Raw genomic sequence first — 20,046 nt, 5'->3', positions numbered from 1 at the left:
TCTCTTCATGCTTGGTTTCTTTAACTGAAGAACAGCCTGTTTTTGATGTAGGTTGGGGGTTGCAATTATAAGGTATTATCCCATTCGTTCGCTCCTCACAACAACCATGCGGCCTGAACCTGGTTGGGCCTCCATTTCTTCATCTATCAAAAGGAGAGATTGGGTGAGATAAGCTCCAAAATCCACATGAGCTAGAAATCCTATGAACTGGCCCTACCTAGGTAGTGCAAGCACGATTACCCCATTTTACAGGTGAACAAACTGAAGCCCAGGTCATGGAGTTAGTGAGTGACAGAGCCAGAGTTGGGTCCTGTTTCTCCTGACTTTTTGTTTTCCTCCTGCAGCAGGAATCCCATGAGGTAGTGGGGTCTGGTAGAAAGAACAATAGCCCTGGAGCCCTGACTGAATCCAGACTCGGAGGTACTGGGAAAGCCACCAAGCCTCTAACTGTTCTCTGCACTCCCAGGCTTTCGAGCTGTTAGGGAAGAGCTGTGTTTATCTGAAAATGGTATTTGAATCTACCAGTTACCCAGCAGAACCCTGACCCTCTAGGATGGAGAGGACTGAGGGTGCCCAGATGTGGGGATGCTTATGTAGGAAGGCAGTGAGAGCAGGCCTTCACACCGGCAAGATCTGGGTTCGGCTCCTACCTCTGACCCTGCCTGCCTGGGTGACCTTTGACTTCCGAATGCCCTAGTCCACTTTCCAAGACTATAAGTGGCAGAAAAGATGCCCACCTGCAGTGGTCGAGGGAGTTTCTCTCTCTAGGGGTTCCCAGTAGCAGGCAACTGGCTCGATGCCTTCCTAGGGAGGAAGAGTGAGGGGCAGAGGCTATCAGAACGGGAGGGTCTAACGTGAAGCTGGGGTGGAGGAGTTGGTATCATTGGGGGGTGGGGGAGCCTGGAGGGCTGAGCAGAGCCCTTGTCGGAGGTCTGGGTTGGAGCCAGTCGGTTGGGATGGGGAGGAGGGGGGCGAGGGCAGAAGGAGAGGGAGGAGCATAGAGAAGAGGGGGGCGCGGAGAGCAAGAGGGAGGAGGAGGAGGAGGAGGGGGAGGAGAAAGAGGAAGGGGAGGAAGCAGTGCCAAGCGGCCGGGCCGCCCCGGGGCGGGGCACAGGGAGTGGCGGAGCCAGGGTCCGGCCGCTGGGCGGGTCAGTGCCGGGCTCTCGCCGCGGCTGCCGTCTCCTCCTCCTCCTCCTCTTCCTGCTGCCCGCTCGCTCCGCTCTCCCCGGGGGCCGCCGCCCGCCGCCATGGGGCAGATCGAATGGGCCATGTGGGCGAACGAGCAGGCTCTGGCGTCCGGCCTCAGTGAGTGGGGAGAGGGGCACAATGTGGGGCGGGGGGCGGCTTGGCCCGTCTGGGCCCCCCGGGCGCTGTCAACTTTCCCTGCCCCCACCGGCGGCCCTGGAATCGAAACTTTCGGTTGTAATTTAACTCTGAGAAACCCGGAGTGAGTGTCCCGGGCCGGGGGAGTGGGTTAGGGATGGAGGCGGGAGGGCGGGGGCTGGGATGAGGAGGGGTTGCAGATGGATGTCTAGAGCTTTGTGCGGGGCGGGGAGGGGGGGAGAAAGAGAGAAGAGAAGAGAAGAGAAGAGAAGAGAAGAGAAGAGAAGAGAAGAGAAGAGAAGAGAAGAGAAGAGAAGAGAAGAGAAGAGAAGAGAAGAGAAGAGAAGAGAAGAGAAGAGAAGAGAAGGAGGGAGAGAGAGAGAGAGAGAGAGAGAGAGAGAGAGAGAGAGAGAGAGAGAGAGAGAGAGAGAGAGCTTGAGATTGGCTGGTCCTTTGATTGTGAGAAAGATTAGGAGACAAGGGTAAAGGCAGCAGAGCTGGGGGCACCGCCAGGCTGTGAGGGGAAGGGGAAGGAGGGAGGGAAGGGATGCACAGATAAGCTTGGAGGTCTGGCCAGAGGTTAAGTGCTAACAGGGAAACCCAGAAAATAGGGATTCCCTAAGGTAGCTCCCATCAGCCATGAAATACCTGAGCCCCCTTCCTGCCTCCTCTCCCTCAAGTTGTATTTAATTCTGAACTTTAGTCAGAAGGAAGCAGCCTCTCCTGGGTTGAGGAAGTAAAAGTCAAAAGGAGAAGTTGGGGTTCTTTCTCTCCCTCATATGGTCTCCTCTTCTTTAACCTCTTTCTCCTCTTCCTTGTGGTTTCTGAGCAGGTCACCACCCTACTGCTAAGCCTGGGAAAGTCCCTGGGTGCTGCTGCAGGCCCCTGGTCCCCGACACCCTGGGAGGGAGAAGTCCTCTGCCTTAAACTTTGCCTCCTGAGGCTCCCCTGGGATCTCAGAGGCAGAGGCCCCCTTTACAATCATAACTGGGGAATATCCCGGTGGTTGAGGGGTGTGGAAGCTTACACTACAGCCCTCTCAAGACCCAGCGGGGGTCTCTGGGTTAAAATTCTCCAACCACTCCTCTCCCAAAACAAACGCCTCCAAATCCTATGAGCTGCCCCCTCAATATAGGTACGAACTTTCACACAGAGCAGAGAGAGAAGCTCTTTGTGACCTGATCTAAGATCATAAGATTTAGTACTTAAAGGAACCTGGAAGATTAATTCCCATTTTACAGATGAGAAAACTGAGGCTTTGAGAATGAAATACCTTGCTCAAGATCACACACAGAGGGGCAGCTAGGTGGCATGGATAAAGCACTGGCCCTGGATTCAGGAGGACCTGAGTTCAAATCCTGTCTCAGACACTTGACACTTACTAGCTGTGTGACCCTGGGCAAGTCACTTAACCCTCATTGCCCTGCAAAAAAACCCCCAAAAAACCAAAACCAAACCAAAACAAAAAAAGATTACACACACATAGATAATTATAGAGTCAGGGGAAGTAACAGAACCCAGGTGCTCTAAGTCCACACATAACCCACAATTGACCCTGGCCAGGGTGAGACAGGCCCCCTTTTCCTCTCTGTGCCGCCAGCCGACTTTGTGGTGCATACGTTGGCAGAGTCATAGAATCTTAAAAGTTGGAAGGAGCCTTAGACTTCATGAAATCATTGACCTTTAGAGACCAGCAAAGCCACAAGCCCATGACTTCCCCCTTCCCCTCCCCCTTCCCAGAAGTCCGCTGTGTCATGTTCCCAACCCCTCTCTCACCCTCCCTTCTTCCTCAGAAAGGTGGTCTGAGTGATTTCAGTCTGAGCCTGAGTATGAATGTCGGTGTTTGGCTCCCAGGGGCCTTTGTGGGGGAGCCTTCTCTGGCCTTGTCCAAGAAGAGGCTTTATCCATCCCTGTGAGCGGTGTCAGGTTAGCCTGCTTTAGTGCTGAGAAGCCTTGGGCGAATTGGGTTAAAGCACCACCCCCAGGAGTTGAGCCTCCTTTCCTACCTAACTTGCCTTCAGTCTCAATGGCTCCCTCCTGCCCTCCCTCCCTCCCTGCAGGAAAGGGCTCCCTGTGGCTTGCTTAACTCCCCAGGAGACAAACTGGGCTTCAGTCTGGGCCAGTGGGTGGGTGGGCCTGAGTTCCCTGTAAGCCGCTGCCTCTGTTTAGGTAAAGCCTGACATCCCCATTTTAAAGAGGACGTATGACATAAAAGTCCGTTACTAAGAGACCGAGGCAAGGCCTTGTACTAGGTGCTAGGGATTAAAGGGTAGTCATCTAACAACTTGAATTGTGAATTGAATCCTGGGGCTTCTGACTTGTAAGTTTCTTTGTACTTTGAACCATTCTGGCATCTTGAACTGGAACAACTCTTAGCAAGCCCAACCATTACGGTCTTTTTTTTTCTTTTTTTGAAATTGTGAAGCATAATGATTTTTTAGCTTAAATGAACCTGGGAGGAAAAAATTCTTTGAAGATTCTGACATTTAGAGGTAAAGAAAACAAGGAGGGGGGCAGCCCTCTAGGGCTAGGTGGCACAGTGGATAAAGCACTGGCCCTGGATTCAGGAAGACCTGAGTTCAAATCCAGCCTCAGACACTTGACACTAGCTATGTGACCCTGGGCAAGTCACTCAACCCTCATTGCCCCGCCAAAAAAACAAAAAACAAGGAGAATCTACCTCAAACAAACGATAACAATTGAATGGAGGTCAGGTTTTTTTTCCATAGTGGGTCACATGATCTAAAATCTATATATTTGGACTGATGGCTTGAATTTTTTTCTTTATTTAAAAAAATATATCGATATCTTTTGTTTTTACATTGCCTAAGTTTTCCTTTTTATTCCTCCTCCTTTTCTACCCCGGGTAAGAATTTTTTTAAAGAGAGAAGAGAAAAAAACAATGAGCAAAACTGATAACAACAACAAAAAAATCTAAAAATATGTGTAGTTTTCCACATTTGTGTCCATCTCATGTCAGCAAAGGAGTAGGGAAAAGCATATTCTTCTATCTCTTCTTTGGGGCTAAATGCATGGATTTTAAATTTATAGCACTGGTGAGTTATAACCTTAAAAAAACTTTGTGTTCATACTTTTTTTGTTTTTTAAAGAGCATCACTTGTCAATGATCATTCCTTTCCTTATAACAAAGAAAATAGTTAAGCAACACAAGCCAACTCATTGAAAGTGCCTGACAGCATATGCCGTATTCTCTACCCCTAGTCCTCTGCTTTTCTAATGAGAAGAAGAAAGTATTGAACCATAACGTTACCTGGGCTGCAACAGGGACTTGTGTGTTTGTTTAATAGTAAGGCAAGAGCCATGGGAGTAGGGGTCTGGGTGGGGGGAACAGTTTAATCCACTTGCTTCTTACAGGAGTAGGGCTCTGAGTTCAATATTAGCTATTGACTGGTCTTGATCATAGCAATGAGCATACTGATATTTAACATATTCTTGAGAACTGAGGAGTGTCACTTCTACTCTGACTGTGGGCTGATACTACTAATCTCTTTTTCCTTTTTGTTTTTTATTCCAGCCCTTCGCACAGTTCCTGGTACATAGTTAGCAAATATTTATTGACTGACTGACTAATCAACTAGGGTTAGATGTTTAGCTCTTTTATGAGCTTTCACAGAACCAGAAGGACCCAGACATTGCCCATGCTTTGACTGCATTCTCAGAAATGTCAGGTGGTTGAGAGTACCCACCTTAGATTTGGGAAGATTTGAGTTTGGGTCCTGCTGCTCATCTGCTGTGTGAGCCTGAGCCAATCCCCTCCTCTCTCTGAGCCTAAATTGCCTTAGATCTTGGGGCAGCTGGTTGGCAAAGTGGATATAGCACTTACTAGCTGTGTGAACCTGGGTGAGTTACTTAACTCCAATTGCCTTAAAACATCTGGGGCCACCTCCAGTCGTCCAGATGTATATCTCACTACTGGACCCAGATGACTCTGGAGGAGAGAATGAGGCTGGTGACTTTGCACAGCCTTCCCTCACTTAAATCCAACTCCCTGCAAGTCATGACATCACCTCCAGATGTCATGGACCTCTTTAAGAACAAAGGACCACCACTACCAACAGCCTTAGCTTTATCTAGAATAAGAACTCCTGTTTTGCTGGGGCAGCTAGGTGGAGCAGTGGATAGAGCACCACCCCTGGATTCAGGAGGAGCTGAGTTCAAATCCAGCTTCAGACCCTTGACACTTATTAGCTATGTGACCCTGGGCAAGTCACTTAACCCCAATTGCCTCACCAAAACAGAAAAAAAAAAGAACTCCTCCCTTGCCAACCTCACAGAGTATTTGGGAGACAAGTACTTTGTAAAGCATCATTGAAGCGCACCTTACTATATAGTTTTTTGTCTAGATCTGGGCATACCTAGTAATAAGTGGAGTATTTCCAAAGTTCAACAAACATTTAATATTCTGTTTGTTTGGGGTTTTTTTGTTTTGTTTTTGCAGGACAGTGAGGGTTAAGTGACTTGCCCAGGGTCACACAGCTAGTGTCAAGTGTCTGAGGCTGGATTTGAACTCAGGTCCTCCTGACTCCATGGCCAGTGCTCTATCCACTGTACCACTTAACTGCCCCCTGCCGTTTCCTCTTAATGGAATCTGGTGACCTGGATTACTTTATAGAAAAGGGAGACCAAGTGTCTTCCTTCCCTATCACCAAAGAGAAAAAAAGTTACAGCTAAAAAGGATTTAGGTTAAATAGGAAAAAGACCTTTTCATGGCCCCTCAGATTAAGTGACAGAAAAGACCTTAGTAACCATCAAGTCTGACCCCCTTCTTTTATAGATGAGGGCCAGAGGGGTAAGTGACTCGTCCACAGTCACACTGCTAAGTGTCTAAGGTGGGATTTGAACCTAGGTCTTCATGGTTCCAACACTAGTACTCAAGTCACTATATACCAAGTTGTCTCTCAAAAACCTTCTGAGAGGGGGCAGCTAGGTGGCGCAGTGGTTAAAGCACCAGCCCTGGATTCAGGAGAACCTGAGTTCAAATGTGACCTCAGACATTTGATACTAGCTGTGTGACCCTGGGCAAGTCACTTAACCTTCAGTGCCCCGCAAAAACAAAACAAAAACAAAATACCTTCTGGGGTGAAGTTCAAAAGGTGCCCCATGACTATTTCCACCTTCCAGTTAGAGTGAAAATTGTTGCACACTGAAGGAGGTGCTTGGGGATGGGGGGAGCTTGGTCTCTGCCTGAAGGCCTTTAGAAACTGTGCTGTTTCTGAGTCTTGGCCCCTTTTGTGGCCCTGAAGCTAGTGAGGATGTTTGAGTTCAGCCAATCAGTCAGCAAGGGTTTATTAAGCATGTCGGACACTGCCAAGCTCTGGGGATACAGAAACAAGAAGAGAGATCTGTTCAGCTTCTTAGATGTCCCACAGTGGAATAATAGCAACTGTTGTGGGAGGAAAGGGCGCTAGTTGGGGTACCTAGAGCTGGCCCCCCTGGAAATGGAGTGGACAGGCTTCTTTCGAGCTCTGAAAAGCCTGTGAAAGTGCCCAGATCATCGCTGGGAGCATCAGCCCCCGTCATCCATCGCTCTGTCTGAATTCCTGCCTCACCACCATATTATATTCACACCTGCCGCCCGCCCGTGTGGGGAGGAGGTCTGAGCTGGAAATCAGAGGCCCAGGGAGGGAGGCGCCCTCAGTTTCTGACCGTTGGGCTAGTCTTGCCCCTCTCTGAGGATCGGTTTCCTTAGCTGGAAAATGAAGGGTGAGGCTCAGAGGGAAGCAAGGACTATTTATTTCCGGGGGGTCTCCTTCAGCCCTCCTGAGAGAGTTCCTCTCATGGGGTTAGATAAAGTCCAGGCTTCCACAGACCAAGAGAAGACTCCCCCTACACATCCCCCTGGGGAGATCGTGAGCACTGACCTTCATGCTCAGCCTGAAATCAGTGAGGCCAGCTCTCTGAGGGAGAGGGGGAGGTGAAGGAGGGGCCAAGAACACGGCCCAAGGGACTCCTGGGAAGTGGGAAAGGGGAAGTCCTGGGCTTCTTGGCTTTGCTGGTCTCTAAAAGCCAGTGATTTCATGAAGTCTAAGACTCCTTCTAACTGAGATTCTATGACTCTGCTGTCTTACAGGGTCATGCAGTCTGCTCTGGTGTGTGTGTGTGTGTGTGTGTGTACCCAGGTGGGCTTTGTAAAAACTGGTTGGTTGGAAAATAGAGCGGGGGGAGACAGACAGACAGAGACAGAAAGAGAAAGAGAGACAGAGACAGAGACAGAGAGGGAGGGAGAGAAAGATAAAATGAGATAGGACATAGAGGAGATGAGAGAGGGAGGGAAGGAGAAAAAGAGAGAAAGAGAGAGAGAGGCAGGGAAGGAGGGAGGGAGAAGCAGGGAGAGGGGCCCTTCATATTTATTCCTTCAGCAAACTTTTATTAAGCACCTGTGATGTGCCAAGCATATTGGGGGAATGGTGAAATGCCCCCTGCCCCCAAGAAGTTTATGTTCTCTAGGGAAAATAACCTAAGCATAGATAAATAAATACAACATACACAGCGCCCCCTTCCAGGGGGCTGTTCAGGGCACAGCTCCCCAGTACCTTCCCCTTCTGTTGCCCCAGCCCGCAGCCCTAACTCAGTTTCCCCTCCTCTCTCTGCAGTCCTCCTGACTGGTGGCATCGTGGCAACCGCTGGGCAGTTTATCTGGTGGCAGTTTGGTGCCTACTCCATGTATCCTTTTTCTACCCTTCCCCCTCAGACCCCCCATTCCTGTCCCCAAAGGACCTGCACCCAAACCCAACAAGGATTCCTGAACTCTGACCTTTGTTCTCTGTCAAATGCCTCCGGAAAGCCCAAGAAGGATGGGAAGTAAATCCTGGAGTAACAATAACCCTCAATTCTATAGGGTCCTTAGGCCTGCAGACTTCTTTCCTCCTCACAATGCTCGGAGGCGAGTGGTGCGAGTAGGATTCTCCCCATTCTATGGGTGAGCCCGGAAATGGAGTCAGAAGCCCCGGGGTTCAAGTGCTATTTCTAGAAGTCACTTGTAAACAAAGCAGCGATGGGGGTGAGTCACTTCACATCTTGGGCCTCCCTTGGACTAGCTAGTTCCTTAGAGCCTAATTCTAGCCTCTGATTCTATGAGGAAATTAAGCCAGAGAAAGGGCACTGAAGGCCAAAGCCAGATTGGAGGGACCTTAGAACATTCTTTCAGGAGGTCACAGAGCTCTCTGGAAGCTCAGTCTGGCCTTTTTTCCACAACACACCCCTGCCCCTCTGAAGGGGGGAGAGGTGTGTTGTGGGTGAGGTCCCCTCTAAGTGCTTGGGGCCTTGGTTTTCTGCCGGCTGGTAGATGGGGATGCTTCCTGTCCCCTCTGCAGCCACATCTCTCCTACTGCCCGGCCTTGGAGGCCTCTCCAGCAGGAGGAGGGGGATGAGAGCAGGAATCTGCCAAATCCTCTGTCTCAGCCTAGTGCTAAAGCCACAGGGCAATTCCTTGATCCCGGTGACTTTTATGTGCTGAGTAAAGACTTTGCCGGAACTTGTAACAAATAGGAATCAGTGAACACCGAAGCTAGAAAAGACCTTTGAACACAGAATCAAAGCAAGTGGCCTTAGAACACCCAATGTCAGAGCTGAAAGGGCCTTAGAACATAAAAGGTCGGGCAGCTAGATGGTGCAGTGGTTAAAGCACAGGCCCTGGATTCAGGAGTACCTGAGTTCAAATCCAGCCTCAGATACTTGACACTTACTAGCTATGTGACCCTGGGCAAGTCACTTAACCCCCATTGCCTGCAAAAAACAAACAAAAAAACCATAAAAGGTCAAAACTGGAAGGGTCCTTAGAACAGGGAATGTCAGACCTGGGAAAACCCTTAGAATATAAAAGGCCAGAGCTGGAAGGAGCCTTATTTAGAATTGAGAATGTCAGAGGTAAAAGGGTCTATGGAACAGAGAAAGGACTTTAGCAGATATGTTTTTTTTGTTTTGGTTTGGTTTTTGGGTTTTTTTGGTGAGGCAATTGGGGTCAAGTGACTTGCCCAGGGTCACATAGCTAGTGTCAAGGGTCTGAGGCCAGATTTGAACTCAGGTCCTTCTGAATTCAGGGCCAGTGCTCTATCCACCGCACCACCTAGCTGCCCCAGATATAATGTTTTAACTGGGAGGGACCTTAAAATACAAAATTGGAGAGCTAAAAGGAATCTTAGAACACAGAACATCAATATTAGAAGAGACCTCAGAATTCAGATTGACAGAGCTGGTAAGGGGCCTTAGGACAGAGAACACCCAAGTTGAAAGAGACTTAAGAATGTTAGACCTAAGAGGGACCTTAGAACACACTGTCAGAGGTGGAGGGGTCTTTGAGATCACTGAGTTCAACTTTATGGATCCTTTCACAGATGAAGAAATCAAGGGCCAGAGAGGAGACCCACCTTTCCCAAGGTCACAAATCTAGTTAATGATGAAGCTGAGACAAGTTTTCACTAGGCCTGTGTTCTAGGCCTTGGTCATGAGCCCCTCTGCTGCTGCCTTTTTTTCTTTTCTTTTTCCTTTTTTAATATCTTTCTTAAAATTCAGTTTTATTTTATTTTCAGTTCTAAGTTGTTAAGGGCTAAAATTCTAGCTAAACTGTCTAAAATATCTAATGAGTGGTCGCCAATAAATTATAAGCTTTAGCAAGAGTTAAACTTTTAAGCATTTATTAAGGAGAATAAGAATTTGGTAAAGAGAGAGAAAAAGGCCTAGATTCCTATCTATTAAAGGGAGAGCACATTTCTAGCTCCGCTCTCCACCAGAGTCCAAAAGAAAAAGCGCGAGACTGAGCGCCAGTCTCTTCCTTCCTCCTCCCACTAGTCCGCGTCACTTCCTGACTCCTGAAGAAAAGACTCCTGGTCTTGCCCTCAAAGACCTTCGCTTCATGGGCAGAACTCTTCTACAGTTAGTATCCAGCAGGTGGCGTTATTCCAATCGTTACAGTCCCCCCTGTTGTTCCTCAAGAAACAAAATGTTTCCTTGATGGAACAGTAAAAAGAATATAATAACTATTGCTAACTAATAATATGTGAACAACAATATAGAAAAGGAAGAGAGGAAAGTTTTGTCCAGAGGGGCGATTTTTTTTTGTCCTCATGAACCGACGCTTTGACATTAGTCTTGCAAAGGGAGGGCCTCTGCAGAGAATACATGTTACAGATGGTGCATATTATAACAGAAAGAGAAAAAAACCAACAAAAAGAACAAATCAAAACTGTTCATTTAAAGTCTCTGAAAGTCTTTTCTCAGATGTCCTCTAGGTGTAGTCGTGGAATGGAAGTCTTTTCAGGGGTTGATGTGTGGATGCTGGTAATCAGCCAGGAAAATTTCCTACAAAATTGAGCTTAACAGAACTTTAAAATAGCTTTGTCAATAATCAAATCAAACAATGAAAGTTCTCAAAAACATGTCTAAGGGAATTCAGAATCTTAGTTGTTACACATGAAACATATAATAAAACAAAAATTGAACCATTCTTTAAAATTATAATATTACTATAGTCCCCCCCTTATGGAGGGTAATTGAGAAGACAATTGCTGCGATATTAATTATTAAAAATAATTTTTTATCTTTGTTTCATCACTTTTTGCATCATCTGCCTAATTATCCTCATGCCATTATGAGAAATTAAAAAATCTAATATAATTGGTAACAGGTGTCAAGGCCAAATTCAACACTGTATTTAACATGACACCTGAGATAATTATGGGGGTTACCATAAAAGAACAGAGAAATGATGGGATATGAGCATTCCCACACTTGAGCAATATGTACTACCCATACAGTATGCCAGGCTTAAAATAGGTGGATGGAATATATGTCCATGCCACCGAACATATTGGAAGAAACTGAGTCAGACTTAATCAGATGCATGGGATTGAGATGTCCATGGCATCAGGCATATAGGAGGGAGCATAGAAGCCAGGTGTAGAAGTGAGATGGGTGGGATGAATACTTCCAGCCATCTGTACAATATTGTGGGGAAAAATAAAATAAAATATTAAACCAAGAGAATCCAACCTCAACATTTGTCAAAAGCCGTTCCCTCGGCCATACCTTAACTTCGTGCATGTCTCCCCTCATGTAACAGTTCAATGTCTGCTCTTTGCATGTATTCCTCTTGTGATTGGATGGCATCTTGGCCAACTGGCATCTGATAACTCAGAATAAAGGCAATTAATGTCTTAAATGATAAGTTCCCATAATCCAAGTCTCATATGGATTTAAAAATTGAGGATAATAAATGATTGCAAAAAATGTGAATACATCTTGACTCAGAACACAATATATAATTATGCAACAATTTCAAATAATACCCCTTTTTTAAAAACTTAGTATACAATTACTTTTGTGAAAAATCTGAACATATTTAAATACAAGTTAAAGCACAACAGAATCTCAAAGAAAACTTTTTTTTTTTGAAAAAAGAAAACTTTTACAAATGTTCCCCTCTTTTTTTTTTTTGAATATGCTTATCAAAAATAATACTTCTTTACACTTGCCATGGCAACCAATTTGCCAGGGAAATGCTTCAAAGAGTTTGATCAAATAATCAGTTGAGAAAAAATAACAAAAACAAACAACTCAGAATATGGGAGCACAATACTCCTAGAATTAACATTGTATTATGAAATCAAAACCATCTTGCAATGTTTCAAAATTAGATAGACAAATGAATAGAAGAAAATACACATGGAACAATAAAAGACAATGAAATTCAAACTAGGGAAATCTAAATGAATGTGAACTTAATATTAATAAGAGTATTATAAAATATAAACTTGATCACATGACTATAAAAAGCTTTTACAAATATTCTCCTTGTTTTAGAAACTAAGTATAAAACACAATCTCAAATGCATGAAAATCTCTACGAAAATAAACCCATACCATTAATTTCAAAATGTATATATAATAGCATAGAAATCCTATGTAACCTCTGAACTGATACTATTACTCTGAGTGAATTCAGAACACTTTTGATTCCGATATCTAAAATCCCCAATACTCATATCAATACCTTGCTGTTTACTTCTACATTTCTGTAAAATATATACCCTTCCATGGCAAAAGAAGCGGAGTCTTGAACTATGGTGATGATTGTCATTCTTATTCAGCTTAAGTTTTTCTTCTTTAACCCCTTTATATTGTCTGTCAGTCTTTTCACCATACAAATGCTTTATAAGATTACTAATTAAAGACAAAAGCAGGTTAGCAAAATTATGAACAAAACGAGCATATCTGGAATTTAAAGGGTTTTCTAAAGTTGTCTCAGAAGCACAGCCAGGCTGGGGAAGGGGTGAGCCTGAAGCTGCAAATGTAGTTAGAGAAAGTTGAGCATGCGCATCAGATCTCTGGACTTCCCAGGCAGGGGAAGCAATGGGCTTGGCCATAGGAGGAGTAGAGGGTGGGGTCTGGAGAGGAGGGGAGGGACCAGAGCAATTTGAATCAGACTTGATTTTGAACTCAGGCCTGGATTCCTCTTCCCCCACTTTGCCTCCAGGTGCTAGGGGATTAAAAGCTTCTAGAGGGTGGGTCATTGCCTCCAGGCATGCAAAATTAAAGCAACAATTACTGTTAGAACTGGGAAAAGCTGCAGGAATCTCTTCAGGTTTCTCTGAAAAAGCATGGTTGGGAGAGGGAGAGATATTTCCTTGTGTGAGTAAGTTGCTGGCTCTTTTAACAAAAATAAAAAGAAAAATAGAAAATCCACAAAAACAAAGCATTAACATGATCTTATCTCCCATTTGTCTGGTTAAACAGACTAAAATCAAAAATAGGGTAATTAGGGAGTTTAAAAGGTCCATTCGAAAAAATTTAAAGGGAAAACACAGCCAGTACACCAGTACTTAGCAGTTAAAGGGAGAGGGAGGGGAAATTTCTTACCCAACCAGAAGATAAGAAGAAGACTGAGGGTTAGCTTTCCTCTTCGTGGTCAGCCATCTGTTAAGGGCTAAAATTCTAGCTAAACTGTCTAAAATATCTAATGAGTGGTCGCCAATAAATTATAAGCTTTAGCAAGAGTTAAACTTTTAAGCATTTATTAAGGAGAATAAGAATTTGGTAAAGAGAGAGAAAAAGGCCTAGATTCCTATCTATTAAAGGGAGAGCACATTTCTAGCTCCGCTCTCCACCAGAGTCCAAAAGAAAAAGCGCGAGACTGAGCGCCAGTCTCTTCCTTCCTCCTCCCACTAGTCCGCGTCACTTCCTGACTCCTGAAGAAAAGACTCCTGGTCTTGCCCTCAAAGACCTTCGCTTCATGGGCAGAACTCTTCTACAGTTAGTATCCAGCAGGTGGCGTTATTCCAATCGTTACAAAGTTCTCTCCTTCCCTTCTCCTCCCTATTAAAAAGAAAAGACAGGGGCAGCTAGGTGGCGTAGTGGATAAAGCACCAGCCCTAGATTCAGAAGTACCTGAGTTCAAATCCAGCCTCAGACACTTGACACTTACCAGCTGTGTGACCCTGGGCAAGTCACTTAACCCTCATTGCCCTGCAAAAAAAAAGAAAGAAAGAAAGAAAAGACAAAGCTCATTATAAATATGTATAGTCATTAAAAACTAATTTCCACCATAACCTTGTCAAAAAAAAAAAAAAGGAAAGAAAGAGAAGAAAATAGTCTTCAGTGTGCATGCTGGGGCTATCAGCCCTCTTCCATTACTAGTCCTCTGGAATTGTGGTTGATCCTAAGTCTTTCAAAGTTGATTATTTTACAATGTTGCTGTTACTATGTAAATCATTCTCCTGGTTCTGCTCATTGTACTTTGTATCAGTTCAGACATATTCTTCTCATGTTTTTTCTGAAACCACTCCCTCCCTCCATCCATCCCTACAGCAAAATGCTGCCTTCTTTCTTGGAACATCCCACCCTAGGCATGGGATGGGCCAGAATTCCCAGGTCGTCCTTGAAGCTCTGTCTAGACGCTGCTGTTTCAGGCTCCACCTTCTCCTCCTCCTTCAGGGTCTGTGACCTAGACTGCTCCCTCTCCATGGACCCCACCAGAGCCATTGGTGGGCAGGTCTGTAGATTGTGCTGGGTGAGGATCATCGGATGAGAACATCGTCGATCTATGCCTGGAAGGGACCACTGAGACCCTCTGGTTCAACCCCCTCATTTCACAGAGATGATTTTTCCTTAACTTGGATCCCTCAGTGTAGCTGGAGTGTTTATCTGTCTGCTGGAGTACCCCCGGGGCAAGAGGAAAAAGGGCTCCACCATGGAGCGGTGGTAAGCTCCCTCCCTTGTTTGTGAGGGTGAGATCTCCAAGGATTTTCAGGGCCAAAAGCTGAGACAGGAAGTACTGAGGACCCTTCCAAATCCTTGATCTCAAGATTTGGCCAACAGTTTTCAGAGAGTGGGAGCCAGCCACTTTAAAAAGTCTTCATTGGTTGTTTATGCCCTAAGTGCCTAGCAGGGTGCTGAGTGTGAGAGAATAATACCTGTGCCTTCCAGGAGCTTATCTTCAGTTCAGGGAGAATAGGACTTTAGGAATTCAAAGAAAGGAGAGATAGGAGGAGACCGAAGGTGGTCAGAGAAATAACAGGACTTTAATTGGGTCTTGAAGGATAGATAGAGTTTGTGTGGATGAAGCGGGGAAGAGGGAGAGAGGAAGTAGGAAGAGGGTTGAATTCCAGGGAGAGGAGAACAATAGGAGTCTGACATTTGACAGATTGCTGTAGTGGATCATAATGGATAATGGGTGAGTGAGAGTCCATGTCCCAGGTCCTTCACAAATCCTTCTCTGAACACACCTAGCCCCACAGTGATGACTCCCTTCTCTAAATCCCCAATGGACTTATGGTCTGTAATTGATTCAGTGTACTACTGATCAGGACAATTAACAAAACTTATATACTGCTGGTTTTTACTCTCTATTTCCTGTGTATTAATCTTGTCTTCCCAATTGGAGTGGAAGCTCTCTGAAGGATAGGGGACCTTATTCATTTATGATTCCCCAAAGTCCTGGGCACACAACAGGCAGTCAGGAAATTCATCATTGAATAAATTATGGGGTAAGAATGACTCAGTGCAAACACATCCCCATTACTGGAAAAAGCAGGTGCCTTACTGATGCATACAGCACTCCCTCCCATCACTGCCCCCACCACCCCTACCCATACAAACTCCTTCCCAACCTTGAAGACCTAGTTGTTATTTCCTTGACCACCTTCAATCTCCATTCATCTCTTCCTTCCCTGAACTCCTAGGTTCCCAGAATTAGTGATTAGCTTCATGAGGGAAGGACTATTATTGGCCTGTATTTGCACAGTCCTAGGTACATGCCACTCAGTAATGACTTATTGAGATTGTGACTCCATTTTCCAAGCACAGGACCTAGGGGGTGATGATCCGTGCTCTGGGAGGGTCCACTGGCCATTTCTTCAGATCCCATGTTTGTTCACGAGGTAGGCCATTACATGGTGTGCTCATTGGATGCTTCCTTTGGCTGATAGATTCCTCATAAGAAGGGCTTCGGGAGTCACCAGGAAAGGGTCATTCCATGTGTGTGACAGTGGTTGGACTTGGAGACCTTTCTCCCACCTGCATTTTTCTCTTCTCTTGTCCAGTGGTCAGAAGTACCTGACAACTGTGGTGAAGGCATTTGGGCCCCTGACTAGGAACTACTACATCCGAGCCATCCTGCACCTGTGGTGAGTGGCAGCTGCCTTCCTGAGGCTGGAGGGGAGAATACAAGCTGGCCACCCCTGGCAGAGTGGGGGCAGGGATGGAGAGACAACCCTGGGCTCAGGGCTCTCGGGTTCTTTCCCTTTCCACACAAGGGCATCTTCCCTGCCTGATGTTGGACGTTGACTGAGATTCTCCAAATAGGCTACATTATTCCAGGGCACTGACCCTGCCGGTTCTCTGTTCCTGCTTCTCCACCTTATGACATGTGCGTGGCTCTCTTCCTCCTCCTCCCCTATTATTATTATTCCCATTTTGCAGTTGAGTAAAGTGAGGCAGCTAGTGGTTAAGTGATTTGCCTAGAGTCAGTCTCACAGGAAGTACCCAAGGCTGGGCTTTAACTTAGGTCTTCCTGACTCCATGTTCCATGCTCTGTCCACTGTGTCACCAAGCCTGGGAGGTAGTGAATTTCTCCTCCCTTGGAAGTTCTAGAGCAGTATGACCACTACTCAGGGTGGTAGAGAGGGTCTCTCTGTAGGGACCTCTGCTCTTTCTTTGCTCTCCAAGATTCTAAGAAGCAGCCACGTGAGGCAGAGGGGCCGAGGCTACAGAACACCAGTAACTACCCCTACCCCCCCCTCCGAAACCTCCTCCCCTTCTTGCCCAAGGCTCTTCGGCATCACCCGCATAAACTGCCCATCCCTGAAGATGTCCCAGAATTGGTGATTCCTTTCTTTTCTCCCTCCACAGCTTGGCCATACCTGCTGGTGTACTATTAGCCACCATCTTGGGCACAGCCTGCCTGGCTATTGCAAGTGGTATCTATTTCTTGGTAAGTCAGATCTCATGCAGACACACACATCCCTGCCCTGGATCCCTTCTGACATCCCCATCATAGAGATATAGGATTTGGGGGTTACAGGAACCTACCTCAGAGATGAAAGATTTCTTCCTCCCATTTTCCAGGGGAGGAAACTGAGACTGGACCTGCCCAGTGTCCCAGAGGCTCAGTGTGTCAGAATTAGGACTTGAACCCAGTTCTTTTTTTTTCTTTGTTTTTTTTGCGGGGCAATGGGGGTTAAGTGACTTGCCCAGGGTCACACAGCTAGTAAGTGTCAAGTGTCTGAGGCTGGATTTGAACTCAGGTACTCCTGAATCCAGGGCTGGTGCTCTATCCACTGTGCAACCTAGCCACCCAAACCCAGTTCTTTGTGGCTCCAAGGCCAGTTCTTCTAGCCACTGCTCCACACTGCCCTTTTTCTAAAGGTCTGACATTCTCCAGGGGAAGGTATAACCCAATGACAACATTTCATACTCTCTCCTCTTTGGATCTCAGTTTTTCTCATCTGTAAAGTGAGGGGGTTACACCAGGTGATGAACTTGATAACTTTAAATCCCATGAGGATACCTGTGAGCTCCAGGGTAGGTGGAAGGTCAGGTCAACAAGCATTTATTAAGTGCTTACTGTGTACCAGGTGTTGTGCTAAATCCTGGAAATCCAAATACAAGAGAAAAGAAAGACATTCCCTATACTCAGGGTACTTACATTCTAGTGGGAAAAGACAACACAGAATAGGAACAGAAAAGGGGTCTGGGGAGGCACTTATAAGGTGGCAAAGTCCAGGCAGAAGCAGAGCCTTGAATGGAATGAAGGATGGCTGGTCTGGGCCTTTCCTCAAAACCAAGTTTCGGGGAGGAGGGGCCCCAAAGGGCAGGGAGGTGTTTCAGGAGGAGGAGGAGGAGGCAGCATCCCTTCCATCCGGGGCACTTTATTCCACATGTTGGCCCCGAACCTGTATGTTTCCTTGAGGAGCAAGGTCTTCCATATCTGGTGTGCCCTGCCTGGCGCCTTGCACAGCCTGGCTACTGAGGACACGTTTGCCAGCTTGATTCCTGTGCTGGCTGGTTAATGCCCCTCTTTTCTGGTAGGACCATGGACAGCACCCTTCCCCTCTGGTGCCTGATCACAAGAAACTGGTTTGTGTGACTGGTTCTGTGCAAAGCCATACCTACTGTTGGGGTGCAGGAAACCCAACGCCTATGGCTTTCTCCTGGTGGGCCAGCTGTGTCTTATCCATAATAATAACTTCAGTTTCTATAGCACTTTAAGGTTCACAAACTATCCCACGAGGTCGGGAAGTCTAATTATGATTAGACCCATTTTACAGAAGAGGAAACAGAGGCTCAGAGTTCTTTCAATGTTGGTTAACTTTACCATATTTCAACCAGCATTTATTAAGCACCTACTATGTTCCAGGCATGGTGCTAAGACCAGGCAAAAGACAAAACCAGTATCTGCCTTTAAGGAGTCCACAGTCTAGTAGGGAAAGACAACACACACACACACACACACACACACACACACACACACACACACACACACGGTTCCAACTCTTCATTTTGCAAATGAGCAAACTGAGAGGCCCAGAGAGGGAAAGAGGCTTGTCCAGGGTCACACAGGTAGTAAGCCACAGGGACAGGTCTTGACTTCCAGTCTTGCTTTCTCCTGCTCCATACTGTGTCCCAAAGGTCATTTAGTTGGTCAGTCAATAAGCATTTATTAAATGCCATATGTCAACCCCTGTGCTAGATGCCCGGGATACAAAGGACAAGTCCCCTGTTCTCAATTCTAATGGGAGAGACAAAATGCAAATAACTAGATGCAAAAAGATATGAATGTTGAGCAGAAAGGTATTAGTAGCTGGGGGTGGGGGTGGGGTGGGGGAGGCCTCTAGTTATGTAGGGAAGGAGGCCCTAGGTGGGAAAAGTCCCTAAGAGGAAACAAGAATAAGCCTGATGTAGAGCTTGGGACCTAATGGAGTTGGGGTGGGGGGGGGTGTTGGATGCTGCTCCTCATTGACAGCCTGCTCTGCTCCTGGGGTGGAGGCCAGCTGATGGGCAGCCCCCTTCTCCTGACACCCCGGGGGTTGGGGGTCTCAGGCCCAGACCAGCACAGCCATCCCTGCTTCCCCTCCTTCAGGCTGCAATCCGGGGAGAAGAGTGGATGCCCATTGAGCAGAAGCCCAAGGAACGACTCCAGGTGGGGGCCACCATCAAGCAGCCCCCCAGCAATCCCCCACCCCGGCCCCCCGCCGAGGCCCGGAAGAAGCAGCCTGAGGGAGAGGCCGCAGGGCCCTCTGGGGGCCCCCAGGTGAACCCGGTCCCGGTGACTGATGAGGTCGTGTAAGGAGACCCCTCGCCTGACCTGGGATCTTTGATTGAGTACAGGCTCACCCCACCCACTCTAGCAGGGACCAACTCCTTCCACCACCATGCATTCCCACAAATGACCACTAGAGGGCAAAAGACAGGCACCACTTGTTGGCTGGGACTGGGAAACCTCCTAGCTGGTTGTTTGGCCCTGGGGGCAGAGCCTGGCCTAGTTCCCTTCTGTCCTCATCCTTGGTCACAGTTTCCAGTTGCAATACATATTTTGTAATAAATGCACCAGGGCAAAAGCTCTTGTGTCTTTCTTCCTCAAATAGGCAGGGTGGGTGGTACAGGAAGAGGGAGTGGTCATCATGCATTTTCTAGAGCCTTTTCCAGGGTTAGGGAGTGCTTGCATTGTTTTGTTTTTTTTTAAGTGAAGCAATTGGGGTTAAGTGACTTGCCCAGGGTCACAGAGCTAGTAAGTGTCAAGTGTCTGAGGCCGGATTTGAACTCAGGTCCTCCTGACTCCAGGGTCAGTGCTCTATCCACTGTGCCACCTAGCTGCACCTGCATTGTTTTTTGATGCTTAGCATTCATTCCTCACAATAGTCTTGAGGTATAATGCAAGCATTATCTTTGTCACTTGGCAAATTGGGAAACTGAGGTACAGAGAAGCAGCTTGAATTGGGCTTTTCTTTTTTCTTTTTTTTTTCTTTGTGTGAGGCAGTGACGGTTAAGTGACTTGCCCAGGGTCACAGAGCTGGTAAGTGTCAAGTGTTCGAGGCTGGATTTGAACTCAGGTCCTCCTGAATCCAGGGCCGGTGCTTTATCCACTGCACTGCCTAGCTGCCCCGAATTCAGCTTTTCTGACCAGGGCTCTCTTCCCCACCTCCATGCCACACAAGAAAGCTCAGTCCATTTAGCTGTGCCATCTCACAGCCAGCTCTGGCTTAGATCATT

General features: G+C 46.7%; 1 protein-coding gene across 1 annotated transcript; it reads left to right on the top strand.

Annotated features, from left to right (window-relative positions):
• The first annotated feature begins 1,121 nt into the window (after positions 1–1,121).
• LOC122738222 (cytochrome b-245 light chain) lies at positions 1,122–19,394 on the top strand. Its single transcript, XM_043980277.1, has 6 exons — positions 1,122–1,305; positions 7,938–8,007; positions 14,464–14,538; positions 15,879–15,962; positions 16,687–16,768; positions 18,917–19,394. Exons 1-6 carry the CDS (start codon positions 1,248–1,250, stop codon positions 19,121–19,123), a joined length of 576 nt encoding a protein of 191 aa, XP_043836212.1. The 5' UTR covers positions 1,122–1,247; the 3' UTR covers positions 19,124–19,394.
• The last annotated feature ends 652 nt before the right edge of the window (positions 19,395–20,046 follow it).

This window comes from Dromiciops gliroides, chromosome 2 (assembly GCF_019393635.1).
Source record: "Dromiciops gliroides isolate mDroGli1 chromosome 2, mDroGli1.pri, whole genome shotgun sequence".
In the NCBI taxonomy this organism is placed as follows: domain Eukaryota; kingdom Metazoa; phylum Chordata; class Mammalia; order Microbiotheria; family Microbiotheriidae; genus Dromiciops; species Dromiciops gliroides.
Note: the sequence above shows the minus strand (reverse complement) of the source record. Positions and strands in the feature narration are given on the sequence as shown.